Consider the following 21399-nt stretch of genomic DNA (forward strand, 5'->3'; position numbering starts at 1 on the left):
ACTACCAAGACCTCAAATGGGAAAATAAAATTCTATACCAGATTGTGAGGTTTATTACAGAAATTTAGAAGTGGAGGAAAAAGTTGGTGAAAGCTATTTTTCCTTGTCTCCTATTAAAAATTATTTAATTTTTTGCATTTCAGAAGAATTTTCAGAATTTCAAAATTTATGCTCTCATAGAAAAACTGAAGAAACTCAGAAAAATACAAATAATAAGGGATTTTAGCTTGTGAATATAAGCTTGGCCAAGTATTATCTGATTCAAAATATTAAACTGAGCAAAACTATTATATATGCTTTGTATTTAACTCTCAATGAAGTCTTAGTAGAGATAAATATTAGGCAGAAATGCATTTGGTAAAAGATTGGGGAATATATGTCTCCATATACAGGTGAATTTTTCATCTTAAATTTCCTTTAGAAAACACAGATTCAGTACTTCATAGTATGTATTTCAGACTTTTAAAGTTAAAAAATCAGCAGATGATTAGTAATATTTTTATATCATTTTCACTTTAAAGACTAATTTTGTACAAATATATAAAGAAAATTCATGAGAGTAGTCAACATTTTTGGGGAGCAGACTTAAAAACAAAGCTGACACAATTTTGTGATACTGATTTATTCTTCCAGGGTGGCTGTAGAATAGTGTAAAATGTCGTGCTAGTAAAGATCTATTCGAAAAACTCACCCCTCCTTTAGTAACTCTTACTTTGGTTCAGAAACCAAATGCAACCATCTGTTCCATTATTTATGTAACTTGAAACCAAGCCTAATTCTTCATTCCTAGAATTTGTTCATTGCTTTGGATTATCAGGCATCAGAATGATCACCTACTTTCCGGCCCCCCTCCAAATTATCTTCAGATATAACTTCCTAATATTTTCTTTGCTAGTACTGAATATTTTAAAGACATTCAGAATCTCAACAAATCACGTTTGCTTATCTTCTGCTTATAGCTCAAACAAAACTCAAGTATTAAGATAAAAAATTAATTCAAGAAACTCATGCTGTTGCAAAGTTAATGAAGTTTCCTAAAATACATCGTTCTTTAAAAAGGGGCTTTAGATCATCACTTTTGGAAAAAGAGAAAAGATTTGATGCTGGAATAATATATAGTAGCAGCTTATTTTGAAACCAAGGTTCACACAGTCAAGAGTGATTTGAAGCAGCTTCTGTGTAACAATCCATCATAGTAGCAATGATGATTTGTTTTGCATTGATAGAGCACACATATATTTTCAAATTAAGAAATCCTAATTGGTATCCTAATTTTAGAGGCAACCAGTTGTCTTTAAATGTTCTAAAAACACATGTATATATGAGGTATATGCATGTATTTTATACACAAAGATACATGAACAGATTATTCATGTACATATATGTGTATAAAATATGAACTTTTTTTTAAGTAGTGTTTATAATGAGCAGTATTCCTGCAGCTTAATCTGTACAAATTGACTTCTGAGAAACCAACCACAGTATCAATTCTGCTTGATGAGAAACCTGTTCCTGAGGAATAAGTCATGTACTTCTGAAGATACTTCTAGGCCTATGGCAGATTAGTGGGCCGGCACCAGCACCTAAGTGAATCCTAAGGAACTGCTTGTTCACGAGAATCTGGCCCATTTTCACTTGAAAGGTTTAAATTATTTAGCTCACTTCAAAGGTCACTCTTGATAGTCCCTGCTAATATTTACAGGTGAAACGATTCTTCACAATGAAGGAGAGTATGTAACAAAACCTGATAGTGCGGTCTCTCTCAGTAACAAGCTTTTCTTCTATTTTTTCTCTCTCTTTCTTCCTTTCTTTTTTCCCCAATTATAAACGCAGTACCATTGGCTTATTAACTATTGGAGAATTTGCCAGCTTTCCTGGATGGTTCGTATGGCACTCTGAGAATACTGGGCGTTTCCTCCATTACCCTTACAAGGAGGTTGTCGATGTAGTCCTCCAGCTCCCGGATGTGGGAGTCTTTCCTCCTAAGGAGCTCTTTGTGTTTTACCAGCTCCTGTAGTACCTCCTCGTAGGTCAGACTACGATAGCCTGCAGTGGCATCAAAAGGGTTGCTGTCCTAGAATAGGATAAAGACGGTCACTTTAATAGGTAGCACATCAGGGGCAAATTGTGAGTTATTCTGAAGTTCAACTGTTTCAAACCCTCATCAAACTTTTCTCTATCCTTGGCTAGAACCAATGTGACAGTTCACAGAATGGCTAGCCAGTTCTGAGGAAGGGACTAAAGCAGATCCACCAAAGCCTTGATCACAACTCTAAATTCTTAAATATAAGAAATTGACCATGTAATTTAAGATTAAGTTAAGAGATAAAACGTTCAATAATAAACATAATTAAAATAGACAAAATCAAAAGATCTGCAAGAATTAACTTTAGGAAATATTAGAAGCTATTGAAAACTATACATTTGGATATTAGTCTAGTCCTCGTGGACTTGCTCCCTCTGAACTATAGTTTAATGTTATGCCTTTGCCTTTTTATTGACGATGGTAACAAGAAACAGCAATATCAACTCTGCCCCTCCAGTTTGCTATGAAATGTTGATGGCATTCAGAATTAAATCCATGAGCACCCCTTATAAGAAGCTCCATGGGAGTAACTACTCTTTTAACTTATAGGCAAATAGAACCTTTTCTCCTCTGAGTAACTAGTCTATTTTCTCCTCCTAGTACTAATGCCTATACAATTTATTTTATTTCCCTTTTTGCCTTGGTTGTCAGGAAACTCAAGAGTTCAACTACAGTCATGCTAACACTTAAGATTAGTATATCTGCATTCTCTCCCATTTCACTTACTTTATTTTGTTTAACCTTATTCTATTGGTGAAAATTCTCTTAACACAAAGGTACAAACATAAACCAAAAAAAAGGCATTGACTCAATTCATTTTCATTACAAAGCATTCTAATATTAAAAGAAAAGTATTTCTCAGAAATTTAATCAAAAAGGCACTGTAACATCATCTATTTAAAGTGCATATTTAGATGTTTCATTATGTAAAATATAACGCCAAAATATAAAGTAGCAATCTTTATGCCTTCTTATATATAGTTCTATCACGACATTCAACAACTTAAAATGGTTTTCATCACTCTCTTTCCAAACATTTCCATTTGGCTTCAAGGAAAATATACTAAAATACTGAGGAAATTGGCCTTGCTCTTAAGGACTAATAGTATCTAATCTATTCAGAGGTGGATGGAGAACGAGGACTGGTGAACGTAGAAAGGTCTTTTTTTTCCTTTTTTGTCATAAGAATTAAATTTGTCTGTATTCATTTTCAGGATCTATTTTAATTTGCTATGCATCCAGGAGTTTTCATCAGTAAAGCCAAAGTGTAACTTTTTATCCCCTCCTCCCCAGGCCCCATGACTTTGCTGCACCAGAGAAACAAGCTAGAGCACAGATACCAATTTGATGTTTGTGTTACCCAAGCACACTCCCTTCTCTAGGATAAAGGCAAAACAATATGCCTGGCTGAAAACTTCTCCAATCCATAGAGTCTCTCAGGTTTTGCACAGAAGATATAGCTTGCACTAGGCCTTCAAAGATTTTGCCAGGCAGAAGTGCGTAATGGGCATCTCAAGCAGTGGCTCTGCTTGTTCAAAGGAGGAAGCAAGGTTCAAGGCACAGTGGCCAATAAAGGTGATCAGTGGAGTACGGCTGGGAAATAAGGTTCAGGGCAGGGCACAGAGAGAGAGGCTGAAACAGTGGGTTCCAAACAGACCATCAAGGATGTCTGATGCTATCACACTTAGTGTTATGGGAAACAGAAAGCCCACTGAAGGTTTCTAAACAGAGGAAAGATGATTAAAGCTAAGCTTTAGGAAAATGGCAGCAGTGGGTAAGATCATTTAGAGGGACCGCGATTAGTTACAAAGCTATGCGATTAGTTACAAAGCTATTTAAACAGTAAAGACAAAAGTTAGGAGGAGCCTCTACTAGATTAACAGAATAGAGAGGATGCTAAAAGGAAGTTTAAAAATGACTTATTTTACCATTAGAAACTGGGTATAGATACAACTTTATGAATTAGATTACCTTTGTCCCCCAAAACATTTCAGAATATTGCTTTACGACAATTAAAGGACAATTCTGGAGATATGTGTTGGTTTACTTTTTATTCTCTTCTCGTTCAGATCAATTAACTTTTTGTTAGAATAAATATGCACACCTATTTACTAGTTTAATTGGTCATAAGTAGTCTAGAGATACAAAACTTAGATTTTCCTAAGCACATTCCTATTGACATTTATTATACTCAGCAGGTTTCTGTAGAAAAGATAAGACATACCATAGAGCTAAGTACATTTTAAACATCAATTAAAAGTAAGCTAAAGTTTCTTACTTTAACCTAAGTAATTCTGCACAAATTTGAGACAGAAACCCACCTAAGTCTCACTTTCCTTCTCTGATAAATGAGATGTTCTCTAAGGTCCCTATCAACTCTAACATTTCCTGGTCTGCAAAGAGGTTTTTCAGAACCGCATTCTAAAAAAGTGATTATGTCCAACTAATGTGATTTCACTTTTCTAATACAATATTTACTGAAAAATAGCAGTTCTTGTGAGAACTGCAGGGATTAATGAAATTAAACTAAATGGGATTCATTACCAATTGATTGTTTTACTTTTTTTCTTAATTTAACATAATAATAGCATCAGACTGAGCCTCTCTTAATCAAATTATACATATATGAACTGATTTCTCCAAACTAATTAAGTGATAATATGCAGCTAGAAAATCATTTATATTGTTACATTTAACACTATACCAGTGCTACCACAGAATGCAGTTAAAATAATTTTTTAACATTTCTCTACAGACAATGAGGATGGAAGACATGTCAAAAAAATTCTTATTTTGACATAAGGGGTTTAAATTAATGCCATGATACAAATCAATCTAAAATTTAATCTCTCAAAATAATCAATTATTATCCCACAATATTGTTCAACACTTAAGATATAAGCCATAATCTAGAATATACAAATCCATTATTTGGCTTATTTTTCCCCCTCACAACCATCTAATACTTACGGATAAACAGATTTCTTGGAAATACAGTTCTGACCTTTTCAATAAATTTTCCATTTGTCCTTTTATGTGAAAAATTTACCCCAAATTTCTGCATCGAGTTTTTATGCAAAAAAACATCTTAGAAACACATGTACTATAAACTATATTCTGGAAAAGAATATAAAATAATTAAAAACAGTTTTATGCTTAGTTCCAGATTTTATCCCATATTTGAAAATTATGTAAACCCTCTAATTTTAGGCATAAGATTCTTAAATTGACTAATATACTCAATAAATACATCTATGCTTCTGTTTGTTGATATAATTCCAAATAAAATAAAGATTAATATTAACTAATACAGTAGGAAATTAAAATATTTTCTAGTTACAAAAATTATTTTGCTTAAAGAGGAAAACTCTCAGGCAAATATAAAAATGAATTATTTTTTCAAAAGATACTTTTAATACTATTCTTGGAAAAACTAAAATTGAGAAATCTCCAAACTGGTAAAGACTCAAATAACCTAACATGGGACTCCTAAGTACTCAATAGTTTTTCCTCTAGCACTCGATATAGATGGCACATATGTTTTTAAGATGTCTTCTTATATTGAAATTTAATGTAAATTTTTCTTCTCTCTTCCCCTTTCATAACCAATCCTTCTTCATTCCTACCCAAACTCTGTTAAAAATTTCCATATGCAGATATAAGAAAATAAGAGTTGGGTGAGAGAACAGAATTATTACATTAAGTTGTCTAACTGGAATTTTAAATAACAGTTGTGCAAAATACTTTGAGAATTACTAGTGATCTATTTTTACTTTACTCACAGTCTAGCCTTTTAAACTAGGAAATGTATATTTTTTACAATATTTAAATTTCAACAAAAGCAAATTATCAAGACTCAAAATAACTGAAGATTTAAAGAAAGGTTGCCCTGGTAACCAAATATTGGTGGGGTACTAACTGACATCCAAGGCAACTAGAGGAGAGAGAGAGAGAGATAAGATGAAGGCTTGGCATTCTCTGATCATCTCATTATTGTTCTAATGAGGAACTTTGCTCTGGGAATATCATCTCAGCTACTTTCACATCTTTTGTGCTACTCCCTTCATCTCCCTTTCAGTTCTTAATTAGGCCTTAAAGAGCTCACACTGCCCTTTCAACTGGCTACTGCTCCTGTTTAAACACTGCTTTCACAGACAGGTGTTGGCACTAGCATATAAGACATACAAACTTAATTACAAAATACTATGTCCAGAAGGGGAAAAAAATATAACTTGGTGAACAGCTATTATTGAAGAACTTAACGTAAATTACTTCAAACATCTTATAATCTTCAACATAAAACTTGTTCAAATACTTTTTTTCAATAACGATCAGTATGAGGATGAGCTTTCTCCTCTTAATTGTATCTTGCAGTAAATTAACAACACCTAGTAATCCTTTAACTGTCATTTAGAATAGTTAGTATTCCAGAGGAAAATAATCACACATCAAGGATTCTTTTATCACCTTTAAATCCCTTAACTAAAACAATTTTCACATTTTATTTCTTTAAAGAATTCTAAGGATGCTTTTACAGCAATAAATTACAAGATTTGGAAAAGTACATTTACAAGCACATAGAAATTGTAATTAAGGTTACTTAATAAACAATAGCTGCACATTAAATCGATTTTTTGATGTCGCATTTTGTTTGAGATTAAGTAACCGCCTGATAGAATTCATTTTACTATCTGATCAAAGGCTGACTTCATATATTCTGACGTTTCTCGCCAGTCTGCCATAATATAAAGACTTGAGTATTTATGAAACATCAAAACGTACACATCATGTACATTAAAACAGCAAAAACACAGTACAAAGTCCTCTGCCTCTCAATGTTTTCTTTCTACCATTTTAAAGACAAATGACTGCATTTAGAACGGTTTACACAACACCATGGTTTCTTCTCAGCCTATCACACCATAGAAGACTGTGATATGTTATTGCTTTGAAAAATTCTTATTATACATCTGGATCACACACATTAAGGACAGATGGTTCAAACAGCAACCACCAGCCTCTTGGAATAAAGGCTCTATTTTTCTGTTATTCAGTGAGAATTTAGTTTCCTACCAAGACATGTGACCATATTTTTGTAAAGCAACTTATTCTCTCTAGGCTTAGTATAGTATTTAGAATAGACTGAAGATGTACTGAAACTCGGAACAGAGGTCGAAAACCGGACTTCAAATAACAATGAAATGAAGTTAAGGTATCTGAATAATCCTTGCAAAATATGTGCGTTAATTTAGCTGGTCGCTACGAAGCCTGTTAATATATTTGGTTTTGTTCTGACTTGGAAGGTAAGTGTCCGAAAGGATCTTTCACACACACTCCTGGTTAGATGGGTCTCTGGCCAGGAAGCTCTTCCTACTGTTAAATGTTCACAAGCAGGTTTATTCTCCCCTCAACATGATTTACAACAACAGTAACAAAATGCTAGCTTTCTCCACATGCTCTTATTTCACAACTATAATGTTGACCTGACATACAGCTTTCATATCGATTTTTAAACAGTCTGCAAACAAAATCTGTATATTCTAAATTGGCTTCAATTATAACTATAATGTTTGCGTACACTTCCATAGATCATACATAAGTCACACCCTATGGTATATTAAAGATAAAGTTTGAATTTTGCTTTTTTTCTTTCTCCCTAAATCATCACACTAAGCTATAATCTGTGGGTAACTGAAGGATTCAAGGAGACAGAGGCCTTTTTAGAAATGTGCCCCAGACAGAAAGACAGCTTGTGGCTTGGTTTTTGGTAATTCTCTAACCCCCTCTGCAACTTACCGGGATTTTCCTGAGGTCTTCATTACTTGTCGGATTCATATGAAAACTGAGCAATAAAAGACAAACATAAATGTTAAAAGCGTATCACAGTACACGTGGGAGGAAACATAAAAACAGAACATTTTAACCAACATTGCAATAACAATTTCTAAACTCCTACATTACCTGAGTGAAATTTAATCCAGGATGTAAAAGAAAAACAATATTTACTAAACAATCTAAAGCAGCTACAATTTTCAACTTTGAAGGAAAACCCTTCAGTATTATTAGAACTGAAGAACTGTACCTCTGACATGTGGTTTCTAAACATCTTTAAATATAAGCGATTTTACCTAGTGAGATATTTTATAAAATTAAATTCTATAATGTTATTATTCGTTTTATATACACACACCCACTTACCTTAGGCCTTCTGATATAAAACTATAGAGACTTAAATAAATTTAGGTTAGGAAGACTGTAGACTAAAAGAGTTGAAGCAATCTTTTAAAGCAATTATTTCTATAGGTATTAGAAAAATTAACCTTTAAATGTTATCCTATCAAGGAGAATGAATTCGGAGCTGTGTGAACCATTTCTGTCATTAATGAATTTCTAAGTAGCTGGTCTTCAAAATTTAAATACCCAAATGGACCAAAACAAAATGGATTTCTTGCATGCACACAGGACGAAAACATCACAGCTGAATGCTATAATCGTTTTCTTCTTTGAAACATGTCCATTAGGAAGGCGACTGGAACCAAAAAGAAGCTAAACTTCAAAGCCATCTGGTGAGTAAATATTTCATCGTTGCTATTCAAGTTTAATTTTTACCCTGCACTTAAGAGTATCAGCCATTAGAACCTCTACAAAGCATTACTGTCCTAGGAACCTTTTTATTCCAAAAAAAAAGACTTAACTGTAAAATATATTTTTTCATTATCTGTGCTTTATCAGCCAAATAACTGGAATCCTTTGAAGAAATTCACTTTTAAAACTTTTGACTGTATGCACAAAAAGTCTGGACACTGAGAAGTACCTATTATTACAAGTACATATCCCCAGCTGTAAACCTACAGGGCATGCAGGCATGTACAACCACCTCAAGAGAATTTCTCACATATCCAAGGTTTCATTTGTTATGACTAAGATTTGTAGTACTAGCTTCCAGAACCGGTTGCTGACCTTTTCTACCCAGAACTCCTGTGGATAAATTTGGTATTTCAGTAGAGCTGGGTGACATGGTAGGGAAGATCGAAACATGTTTTAAATACCTACGATGCACCATTTACAGGCCGACTCGGCTGACACATTTTCTCATTCCCTGTACCTCACCGTGTTTATGGTGTTCTGCATGGTCCCAGACTAGAGTCACTGTACCGGCAAAGTCTCAAAAGCCTGACAGAAAAGTGGCTTAAAAGAAAACAAATACAAACCCAAAATACATTATCCTGTGGTACCCCTAGGCCTAGAGTGCCGGGGGAGCAGCTGATAACACGCACGGTTCCCAGCCTCCCTGATTTTCAGTCCAAGGAGGTCAACATCAGGGACCAATGGGACTAATCTCTCCTTGCCCCGTGATCTCACAGCACGTTGCTCTCTAATAGGTCAAGAAACGCATTCTGCTGCATCTCTCTCCATCCGACTGTGACATTCTCGAGGACAAACTGATTTACATTCAGTGTTAACGGCACACTGTACTGGTTACAGGCAGAGAAGTGCTTGAGGGCCCTGGAACCAGGTGGTGTGAACCCAAATCCTGGTTCTGCCCTCTACTTACTTGCCTTTGAGTGTGTCTGGGTTCCTTCCTCTGTAAAATGGGGATGGTAACAGGATCTACCATGTAGGACTACTGGGAAGATTAAATGAGTTGACCACGTGTAAAGCACTCAGCACAGTGGTTAACGGACAGAACATGTTCAGTAAATTATTTTATTTAATAAACATCTGCATAGCACTTAGAAAGTGCCAGATACTGTGCTAAGCACTTTACCAAAATTAACTCATTTAATCTTCACAACCCTTAAGGTAGGTATGATCTTCATTTTCAAAAGAAGGAAATGAATCACAGAGAGGTTAGGTAGCTTGTGTGAGGTCGTCCAGTGGGTGAGTGTTGGAGGTGACACAGTCCTAGCCCTGTGTTCTGCTCATAGATCTACCTAGTGAGCACAGGCCGCACTGCTGAAGCCCTGCACACACAGGACACGCGGATTAATCCGATGTTTTGAGTAAGCACACAGGAGAGGTGCCCTTGCAGGGCGAGAGCACTCCTGAGAGTTAAATTCTTAGACCACCCAGAGGAAGGAAACGTTCTATCGCAGCATTAGTCAAGGAAGGTCTACTAAGTCAAGGAAAGAGTAGAACTTAAAATGACATGACGGTTAGGTTCGGCAGGCCAGAGAAAGAGGCCTCTGAAGACACACGCTGTCTGGGGCTGCCGGACAGCGGTGCCACTGCAGGACACGGAGGAGCCTGGCACGCAGGCAGCAGGATGGGAGGGAGCCCTTGAAGGGCTGTCATGCAGAAGATTAGGCTCTTAGAGCGGGTCCATAGAGCAACAGGCCATTTTTGACAAATTTAATCTTTCATAAATGTTATTTAGATGTTTCATATCTATCCTATCACATCCTTGAAGAGTAAACAGTATTATGACTGTATAAATTTCATTATATGTCTCAGGAAGAAATTATTGAACTGAGAAATAGAAATGCTGGTATTATATTTATTATAATAAGAGTTTTGAAGGAACAGACATTTAGGACAAAAATTTTATCAAAATCACAAACCTAACCGTATGTACTATCCAACGGCTTTAGCCTGTGGGACTAAAGTGAAACTCAGTGACAACCTGCAAAGTGTCTGAGAATTCTCAAGAATGGTCACAACTGTAAGGGAAAGAGGTATGGAGCACAGCGAGCCCCAGCTCTTTGCCATTGTACCTGGGTGTAACCTAAGCTCACCCACACTCTCCAGCAGCCCAGTGCAGCGATCTGAGGCCAGGGCTCTGGTACTGGCCATTGTCTGGAATCTAAAGGCAGAACTCCTCCCCTGTGTTCGGCTTTATACTCACAAACCGGCGTGTCAAATACATGACCAACTCAGTCATTCACGGCTGCTTTTTTTGATCTGTCCTTAAGTGGGAAAAAACAGTTAACTGAACTGGATGAATTCGCTTGGGGAAAAATGTCTCTATCGAAGTGTGGCACCAATTTGTGCTGTCTTTCTTTTTGGACTGCTTCCTCATGTCAGACAAGATACTGAATAACGTAGTCTGCTCAACTGAGTTGCTGACAGGTTAAGGAAAACGGTGTTTTTAATCAGGTATAAAAATAAACTTAGACATGCTCACACTGAAAAAGTCTACACAGATTTAAACTTCAGAATTCAAAAAAATTAATTTTTGAAATCAGAACTGGAAGAGTTCGGTGGCAGCAGAGGCTTTTAAAGTAACTTTGAGACTGATAAAAATATTTTTAAATTCATATTTTTAAAAATAGTTTAAACTAATAAAATGCTTTTACCTTAACATTCTGAAGTTTTTAGGTTTAATAAAAGCTTGTTTTTTACCTTGTGCTATTTCCAAATTTTAAAGAATTTTTCCTGGTAAACTCTAAATTTTAAAATTAACAGTACTCAAATGTATTTCAAGGAATCATTAGTATCTCTTCACTAACGTCACATTAATTTACTCTGAAGTTAGGATAAATACTGAGTAAGTAAATTGGTGAAACTTGAAACTGTCCTTCAATTTCTGCTATGGACTGGTCTTCCACAGATAAGCCAGAAAAGCAAACCAACATTTATAAAGTGATAAAACTGACCACTACAGAAATCACTAAAGCATTTGTCAGTGATCAGAGTTTTCTTCTATGTCCTTCCTTTTCTCTTTTTAAAACTCTTTTTGCTCTCTTTTGAAGCAAGAATACCTAAGAAAGGGAAGAGACTATTAACAGTGAAAAAGTCTGTCATGACAAAAAAAAAAAAAAAAAAAAGCCCACAGAAGAACAAAGATCTTTAAAACTAGCTGCCTTGTCAGTACAAGACAATGCAAACTGTGTAAACTGCTGGCTCTAGGATTTTAAATCTTCCAAGGAGAAGTCACGTAACACCACCTGAAGTTCTTTCCAAGGCATTTAAAAACAACTATTATTAAATCTTCCATGTTACCTCTTTCCAAGCCCTGTTACTGCTGGAATTACAAAGCTAAGTCCACTTTGGCCTACAACTTGACTCATTTTGTATTTAATAAGTCAATTCAAGTTATTTGCAAAATTCAGGAGGTGTCCTGCTTGTCTGGGACGGGGGGCAAAGAGAGGAAAGCGGAGTGGAGGAGTAACTTTCTTAAACACCATTCAATTTCTTATGGTGTACAGGAAATAAGTATAACTTTATCACAGAAGAACTTCGGACATTAATTCTTTTCAAAGGAGAGTATCCTACTGATCTTCTTGTTTAGCTGACAGAGTGGGCTCTGGAGACCTGGAGCTTCACTTTGGTGACAAATGTAGTTGAGGGGGAGGGGTGTAAACTGAGAACTATAACATAATACAAAACCTTTAATGAGTCTGAAAAGAGGAAAAGAAAAATACACCATTTACAGCGAAGCAAGGGCAGAGAGTAATGACACCGGCCTAGCAACGACTGGTATTACTGGACTTTAACCATGGTACCAAGCACCTTTGGGAGGACTTTCTTTGCATGTTAACCCACTTAATCCTTGAACAATCTTACAATGTGAATTACAGAAGAGGAAACAGGCACAGCAAAGTCAAGAAGCTTGCTCAAGGTAACACAGTTACTAAGGGGCAGAGTCAGGATTCACAGACAAGCAGCCAAAGACCACCATCCAAGCTCTTTAGCCATAAACTGCACCTCTCCCACCCGGGGGTTCCAACGTCCTCAGTCCTACTGGGAGCTCAGAGACAGCTGGATTCAAGGAGGCCAACACAATTTCCTGAGGATTCTTCCAATCAGAATGACTAAGAAAAGTGCAAGACTTAGACAATCTTAAAGAGATAGAACAAAGGCTGAAAAGCAACAGGTATTGAATTTTTTTTCTGTTTGCCCCTCCTGCTCCATTCTGCCCCTCCCTGCACCCCAGAAGGCTGATCTCTGGAAAGGGCATCGCCTGGGTCCCCTTGCCCATTGGCTTCCAGTTGTGCTCTGCCACTGGGAGGCACCTGCAAGAGACTGAGGACAGAAAGAAGGGGAGACAGGGTATTATTCCAGCCCCATCCTACCAACCTCTTCAGCCCCCCTGCGGCACTGCAGCTTTACCAGTAGCTTCTGTACAGACAGCCACAGCGGCTCCTTCACACCGAAGCATGGCAGCCCCTTCCAGACACTGCCGGTCCCTAGTGCTCTACTATCCCTTCCTTGGTGTCCTAACCCTGGCCACCCCTCTATAAATGATATCTTCGCTAAACTGTCTTCAATTACTCGTTTTGAGTGTGTCATTTGTCTCCTGCTAGGACTTTAACTGATACAAGAATATATAATAAATGCCCAAAACTATTCACATAATAATTTAAAATAGGAGAGAAAGAAAGGAAGCCAAAGAAAAACTGCAGTTTTGAAATGGTATAACCGAAGTGGCTGGGATTTGAATAGTACCGCTGCACGTTTATACACTGCCTTACAATTTATAACATGTCTTCACAAACGGAGTTTCTCTCAACTGAGGAACAGCAACCAATAAGGTGGGATGCGATCACTCACAGTAAGACCTCATACAACTGAAATTCCACCTGATCCACCTCACCTTCCGATTCTCCCACTCCCTCGCCCCGTCAGACCTGCTCTGTGGACCCCCGCGGTCATCCCAGTTGTTTCCTAACCTGTTCGCATTTCTTCACGGGGCTCACCAGAGCATACTTAGAGCCATTACCCCTCAGATGTTCCACCACTTTTATCTTGCCCATCTCTAATCCCTCCCAGGTCCCTCCCAAGTAACTCCCGCTGTCTTCGTTACTTCACTGCCTCACCTTCTGTAACCTGAAACACGTCCCCCGCCACCGATACTCACTGCCAACAAACGACTTTTACTTAAGGTAACAGCCTCATTCTCTTTAACCTCTCAGCTCCCTTTGATGACTGTTCTTTCTGAGACTCTCCCCCTCTGTGATATGTGGTGGCCCAAATTTTCTCCTACGTTTCTGATTACCTGTCTTCTTCCCCGTTTCACCCTAGGTGGGAAACACCAGCTATTTCTTAACGTTCTGTTTTCAAACCTCTTTTTCCACTCTATCTTGGAAATCACTACTTCAGCTGCCACGACTATATGGACGGATGACTGCTAAATCTTTGATCTTCAACCACAATCACTTTATCCTTTGCAATACCGCCTTTACACATGTCTGTTTAAAGTCTCAGACTGGATATCTTACCTGCACTTAACTTACGCCAAAGTTCTCCCAAACCAGTCATCATCTTGACGTTTCTATCAGTTCTGTCTGATTTTCTTCCTTCAGGTACAACCAGTCTCCTGGTCACCAACGGTGAAGTCTCAGAGGCACCCTTGACTCCAGCCTCCAGCGTGTAGCCTCATCAACAAGCTGCCAGATTCTCGCCATTCAGCTTCTGGACGTGGGTCTCTCACCGTTTCCTCACTACTCATTCTCACAGCTACCTTTCTGCTCACGAGACCACACGACCACCTGGACTGACAGCCCGGACCACTGTGACAGCTTCCTCTCAGTCTCTGTCACTCCTCCTTTGCCCCATCCAGCCTATGCAACATGGCTGGGTAGGACATTCTAAAGCTGAAGTCTAACCTCATTATTCTTCCGTCAAAAAACTTCTGGCCTCCACCTTCCTCTGGAGCAGTAACAAAATTTCTTCGCCTGGCTTTCAAAGCCTACTGGGCTTGACTATATTTATCTTTCCAAGCTTACTGCCCACCACCCAGTACCCAGGTACAACCTATTAAATTGCTCTAAATTTCATATTTTATTTTTAATCAAGAAACAGAAATTTCACCACCTGTTTCAAAGAATTAGGATTAAAAGAGAGTTAAAATGGAATGTTTTGTATGACAAAGTGCTATTCCAATGTCAGATATATGAACCTAGATACAGACCTTACAAAAAAATCAACTCAAAATTGATCACAGACCCAAATGTAAAGCACAAAACTATAAAACTCCTAGAAGATAACACAGAGAAAATGTAGATGATCTTGGGTATGGTAATAATTTTTTAGATACAACACCAAAGGCAGGATCCACGAAACAAAGAATTTATAAGCTGGACTTCATTAAAATGAAAAATTTCTGCTGTGCGAAAAACACTGTTAAATAGAATGAAAAGACAAGCCACAGACTGGGAGAAGATATATGAAAAAGACATATCTGATAAAGGCCTGTTACCCAAAATATACAAAGAACTCTTAAAAGTAAACAATAAGGAAAAAAAAACAATCCAATTCAAAAATGGGCCAAAGATCCCAACAGATATAAAGATATACAGATGGCAATAGGCATAAAAAGGTGTTCCACATCATACGATATCAAGGAAAGGCAAATTAAAACAATGAGATACCACCACACACCTACTGCCATGGCCAAAATCCGCAACACTGACACCACCTAATGCTGACAAAGATATGGAGCAACAGGAACTTGTACCATAGGATCCAGCCATTGCACTCCATGGTATTTACCCAAAGGAGTTGAAATTTATGTCCACACAAAAACCTACACACAAATGTTCATAGAAGCTTTATTCATAACTGCCAAAACTTGCAAGCACTCAAGATGTCCTTCAGTAGGTAAATGGATAAACTAGCACATCCAGACAATGGAATATTATCCAGTGCTTAAAAAAAGAATGAACTCTCAAACCATGAAAAGACATGGAGGAACCTTAAATGCATATTACCTAGTGAAAGAAGCCAATCTGAAAAGGCTACAGACTGTATGATTCCAACTATATGACATTCTGGAAAAGGCAAAAACTATGGAGACAGTAAAAACATCAGTGGTTTCCAAGGGTTTGGGGGGAGGGACCAGTCAATAGGCAGAGCACTAAAGATTTTTAGGGCAGTAGAAATACTCTGTATGATACTATAAAGATGAACACACACCATTATATTAATACATTTGTCAAAAGGCACAGAATATACCACACCAAGAGTGAACCCTAATGTAAACTATGGACTACGTATAATTATGACGTGTCAACATAGGTCCATCAATTTTAGCAAACGTACCACTCTCGTGGGGAATGTTGCTAACGGGAGAGGCTATGTGTGCGCAGGTAAGATGTATATGGGAAATCTCATACCTTCTGCTCAATTCTGCTGTGATTTCAAACTGCTCTAAAAATGAATTTTTTTTAAAGTTTGCATTTTGGGTATCTATCCTAATCCCTGGCCTCCCCACCTCTTTCTACTACAAACTGCTTAAAGGAAGGAATATCTCAATCTTTTCAGTCCTAGCATCTGACATAGTACCTAGGGTATGGCAGATGCTTAACAAATGTATGCTGAACAAATTAACAGCCAGTGCTTAATAAAAATTGGGCTAATAGCTGACTGAGTAAATCAATAGTAGGTCAATACAGGTTTCGACAACAAGGTATCAAGTCCCCAAAGAGCAGAGGATATCGTTTTTCTGAATAACAAAGATCACTTTTATCTAGACCTGACAGCATATTAATGGAATATTTTTCCATTCTTTTTAAGACAGAAAGAATTACTCTGATACTTAAAACTGCCAATATGAATTGAAATAAGTTTCAAATTGGTGACTTCTAATATAATCCATTCAACTAGCCAGTTTATCCAGTTTACCAACCAGGTCTACCAGTTTAGGTATTTGACCACAACACAGATTCAATTGAAAATTTTCTGGTAAATCCTGAAAACATTTATTCCATAGAGGTTCAATGTTAAAGGAGTTTAAAGAAATGTTCTTAATGATTCCTTTTATAAAAGCCCTAAAAAATGAAGTGTCCAAAGAGAGATTCCACTAGTAAACTCAACCTTTAGCACATTTCAATTATGTCTATTACACATGCAAATAGGGCTTAAGAGCCACAGTGCAACTCAATACTGCTTTTCTCCTTTCTGTTTTTTTTTTGGGGGGGGGGGGAGGGGAGGGGAGTGAGTACCAAATCAAACTGATGCTATTATAGATTAAAATACTCCATTATCTCTCCTGGGACTGGGCATGCACACTAATACCGCGATGGCAAAACAGAACCTAACTCATAAATGTCTATGGGGATTAACAGTAATTTACTTATTATTATTCTCACAGGATATCTTTTATGAGATCTTGTAGGCAAGACAATTAGGAACTTGTGGTCAGTGACACCAAAGATCATGGACAGCAAATTCAGACCTAGCTGCTTTTCCATCATGAAATGGTAATGACGGTACTGTTGAAGAAGTCCTAAAACTTGAAGACTGAAAGATATCCATGAAATTAAGGCATGTTTCATCAAGAATATCAAGTTCAATCAAGTTTAACTTACTATTTTCTCCTGGTGAAGAAAAGAAATGATTATTTAAAATACAGTCAATCAAACAATTCCCAAATTTCCAAACATAATCTCTATGAATTCCAAGAATTCTCCATTTCTTTAAACCTAAGCTTCTCAAACTTTGTTCTCTTTAATACCCCTGATCCATGAGAATAAATCGGACAACAAGCATAAAATTGCCTTGACATCTCAAATTTGACTTAAAAATTCAGGTAGATTTTTACGTTTTACTCCCTATCATAATTGTGCTTCTCTTAATAGAAAAAGAATATCTTTTCTCCTTTAATCTTTAGGAACCTTGTCACTCTGGGAAATTGTGTTGTGATTATCCTGTTGCTCTGAGTAGACCCTGGTCCACTGTCTGCCATATATCCACTAGAGTCTATTTGAGGGTACAGGAGAGTAGAAAGCAAGTTCTGTTTACTTTGGAAGCCAAACAGTGAAACTGGACAGAAGCGATGAGAACAAGGCACCAGGGCCCTTGACAGGGCCTGACGGAGCACAGGTTCCGTCTACGATCAAGGCCAACCCAGCATCCTTGATCAGCCTTTTCCCGTGAGGAGAGGTTGAGGACAACCTGGGCAGAGGTAACTCTTCCAGGAAGGTGGGGGGCGAAGCAAGTTGGCCCACAACACCCTTGGCCAAAAGTACCACAAGCTGGCTCTGTACCCAGGACAAGGCCAAGTTCTGGAAAAGAAGCCTTGGTGCCCTCTGGTCACCAGGAAGGCCTCCAATGTTCAAGGACACCCTGCAATGAGGCCCCTGGCCAGAAAGCAACTGCTTCCTTAACCTGTCATCTCTGCAGACTCTTCAAGGAGAGGCACTCAAGGCAACCAGACTTCCTGGGGCCACTCCATTGGGTGACACAAACCCCAAACTCCTGTGTATCCTCCTTGGAAGCAGAGCTGCTGGGGTGACTGGGGGATTTCTGGCCATGCCACACCCTAGGCTGAAAAGCCCAGCCTTAAAACATTCTTGGCAAGTAAGAGCTGGTTTCGCAGGGCTACAAAATTAATAAAACTTTCCTAGAAAAGAATTTAGTGTTTTGTGTAAAGATCCACTCTCCAGCCCCCTCCCCAAAACAGATAAGTACAATGATTTTACTGGAAATTGTACATTATACTATCTCTCAGAACGTTGAGCTCGGAGACTACTCAAGTAGAATCTTACACTCTTGGTTAAAAAACAAAGACAAAAGAGTGTACTTTCACTGACAAAGAAATGAAAGCGCCAACTTCTAAACCTTGGTTAGAAGGGATATACTACTGCCTACTAAAGGGCAGGGACCCTTTTCCCAAAGGGGACTCTGAGGAGTTTCTAGTAAGCGGCATTTATCCTTCTTACTATGATAGTTTTGAACAATTTAATTTGACCTCAAGTCATGTGAGTTTATGAAAACCTCATCATGCTTGAAGGTAAAGCCACAGCTTAGATATTTACCCTGCACTGTCCTTATTAGTGCTATGCGATAAGTTCTGAACACAGGATTTTATAGCAATACTGATTAGAATACCTTTGCCTTGAAAGTCACAAAATAAATTTTCTACTTAATACAGGGAATACTTTTACTTAATTTCAATGTGGTTTAGTTTATTTCATCAAAGATTATTACTGAACATACATCTTGAAAAAAACTTTTATCCAGTTTATTGTTTTCTACCAAACGTATGTCCTTTATCAGTCAGTGAAAAACATGAGCTCCTAAGTTCTTTTATTTACGGTTTTTAAAGTTGAGAATATATTGTTACTTGTAAATAATTTCATTTAACTTATTTAAAGCAATTGTTACAGATTCTGTAGATGCTTTGTAATAAGATCATAGCAAGAGCTACCATTTCCAGGTTCACGATGTGGCAAACCTACCTTCAGCACCTTATGTGCCTTACATCATTTAATCTCTTCCACAACACCAAGGCTGTTATTCCATTTTACAATGAGGCTTAGAAAGGCTAAGTAAGGTCATATAGCTATTCCAAAGACTCAAATCCAGACCTGGGTCCTAAACCTGAATTCTTAAACCTATCCTATACTCGCTTTAGGATATTCTACTATTACTGTATTTAGATATTCTATTACTATATTTATACTTTCATGTAACACTGAAAAATCCTCAGGTAGAAGTAGTTAATCAAATATACCTTCTGAATCAAATATTAAATTACGTTTGGTATGATTTCCATTTTAAATTTATTTGGGGCATGTAATTTCTTTTAAAGTGAAAAAAATCTACATGAAACAATATATTGTACACCTCAAGTAAACAAAATATGTGATTAACCTGAATACCCCCATTCCCACACCAGGCTCCATAACAAAGACGTTGTTATATTTAATGCAGAGCTGCTGCAGGGCGCTCACTAATTGGCTCCTGGTAGCCTAAAGTATAGCAAACATACTTCCTCAGGAACCTACCAGGCAGGGAATGACAGACAAAGACTATAGCTCCAACTAGAAAAGCAATGGTAAAATTACTAAGTAGTTAGCAGACAACTAATGATATAATAGTACACAGTCACAATTTATAAAACATTCCTTCAAAACGCATCTCACAATTTTTAAAATAAGCTTTCTTGCTCTTTACTAAAACAATTGTCTATCTACTCATTCCCCAACGTAAAAAATCATGTTCAATGGTCAGGAACAAAAGTTCAAAGGCCTCTTCCGTGAAGAAGCATTTCCCAATTTCTAGCAAGCTGTTCCTCTCGCTTCCCGCAGCAAATGCTGTGTTCAACCCAGTTCACTCTGCCTGGATTACAGGTCACTCCTTACACATCCCTCTCCCTAGTTTATGAGGCCACTAGTAACCTATGAATCTTATCTTCAACACATCCACCCCTAGCCCTAGTAGAGTTTTACAAACATGTCTGTGAAAATAATTTTAAAAATTGGCAATTTGAATTAAGTTTTATCCTGGACAAGTTGATCCATGTAATTGCCATTTAAGTGGTATTAGCACTTTTGTCAGAAAGATATCTAAGCTTAAAATAAATATATAAAATACATAAAACATTTTTACTTGATGTATAATATATTCAAAAAGTTACATAATACTGTAGTTTAATATTTATATTAATTCTTACACATTTACATTATAATTATTATGTCATATAATAATACTGAATTATATTTAACGCATCAAATAATCAGGTAACACTACCACCATATATTAAATATATAGAAACAGCACCCGTATTTTAAAAATTAAAGCTTTATTGCTATGAAAAAAGGTAACCATAGGTGATATGGTCACAGGAGTCCAAAAGGAAATGTTCTAAACACAGAAGCAGGAGGCCTGGAAAAGTGGTATACAGAAGTAAGGGAAAAGTATAAAAGAAAGAAGTTATTCTCTTAGTGAGAAGCTAACAAAAGGGGGCAAGGTTTGGTAAAGCCAAAAACCACTGGAGAGAAATACATGGAGTAATTACGGTGTTAAGGTGAACACATTTTAAATGCATTAAGTCCACAAGCAGTTACAGAAATTTGCATTCTTGGGTTCAAAGAAGCCAAAATATTTTCCAGCTTTCAAAAACAAATTCTCAAGAACTCTTATTATGTTGATACTAACTTGCTTGTCTCGAATAACTCAAAACACGTAATTCCTATTCTCTAAAAACAAAATTCTAAAATAAACAAGACAGCACCTCATTAAAAACACAAAAAAAGTAACCATCTCCATCAAGACTGAAATGCCAAGTTTGATTCAAGACTACATATTGATCTACCATGTAGATCTGACATTGCTGTAATACAGTTTTTACAGTACTGTGATTCATCAAATGGAAGACACCGATTGAAGACACATCATTGGAATAATCCCCCTTGGTTTTTCTCCTTTACTAGTCCCCCACCATCCCTCCCCTCCACACACACACACACACACACACACACACACACACACACACACACAAACAAAGCAGAATGGTTAAATCCCATCTATATTAGCCCAGAGATGTTCCCTTCTTCTCCATCCTCTCACTGTCAAGTGACCTCCATCAACTCTCACCTCAACAATCATAGTAACTTCCTAACTTGTTCTCTTGCCCCAAAGCCTCC

General features: G+C 37.2%; 1 protein-coding gene across 1 annotated transcript in view; it reads right to left on the bottom strand.

Moving 5' to 3' along the window:
• Positions 1-248: 248 nt before the first annotated feature.
• The window catches only part of RAB11FIP2 (RAB11 family interacting protein 2), a 38611-nt gene continuing 17460 nt past the window's right edge, over positions 249-21399 (bottom strand). Inside the window, exons 4-5 of the mRNA XM_068548633.1 lie at positions 7883-7928; positions 249-2074 (exon numbers count right to left, since the gene is read on the bottom strand). Coding sequence (XP_068404734.1) covers positions 1847-2074; positions 7883-7928 — 274 coding nt within the window. The 3' untranslated portion in view covers positions 249-1846. The remainder of the gene's footprint in view (positions 2075-7882; positions 7929-21399) is intronic.

The sequence above is a fragment of the Eschrichtius robustus genome, chromosome 7, assembly GCF_028021215.1.
Source record: "Eschrichtius robustus isolate mEscRob2 chromosome 7, mEscRob2.pri, whole genome shotgun sequence".
In the NCBI taxonomy this organism is placed as follows: domain Eukaryota; kingdom Metazoa; phylum Chordata; class Mammalia; order Artiodactyla; family Eschrichtiidae; genus Eschrichtius; species Eschrichtius robustus.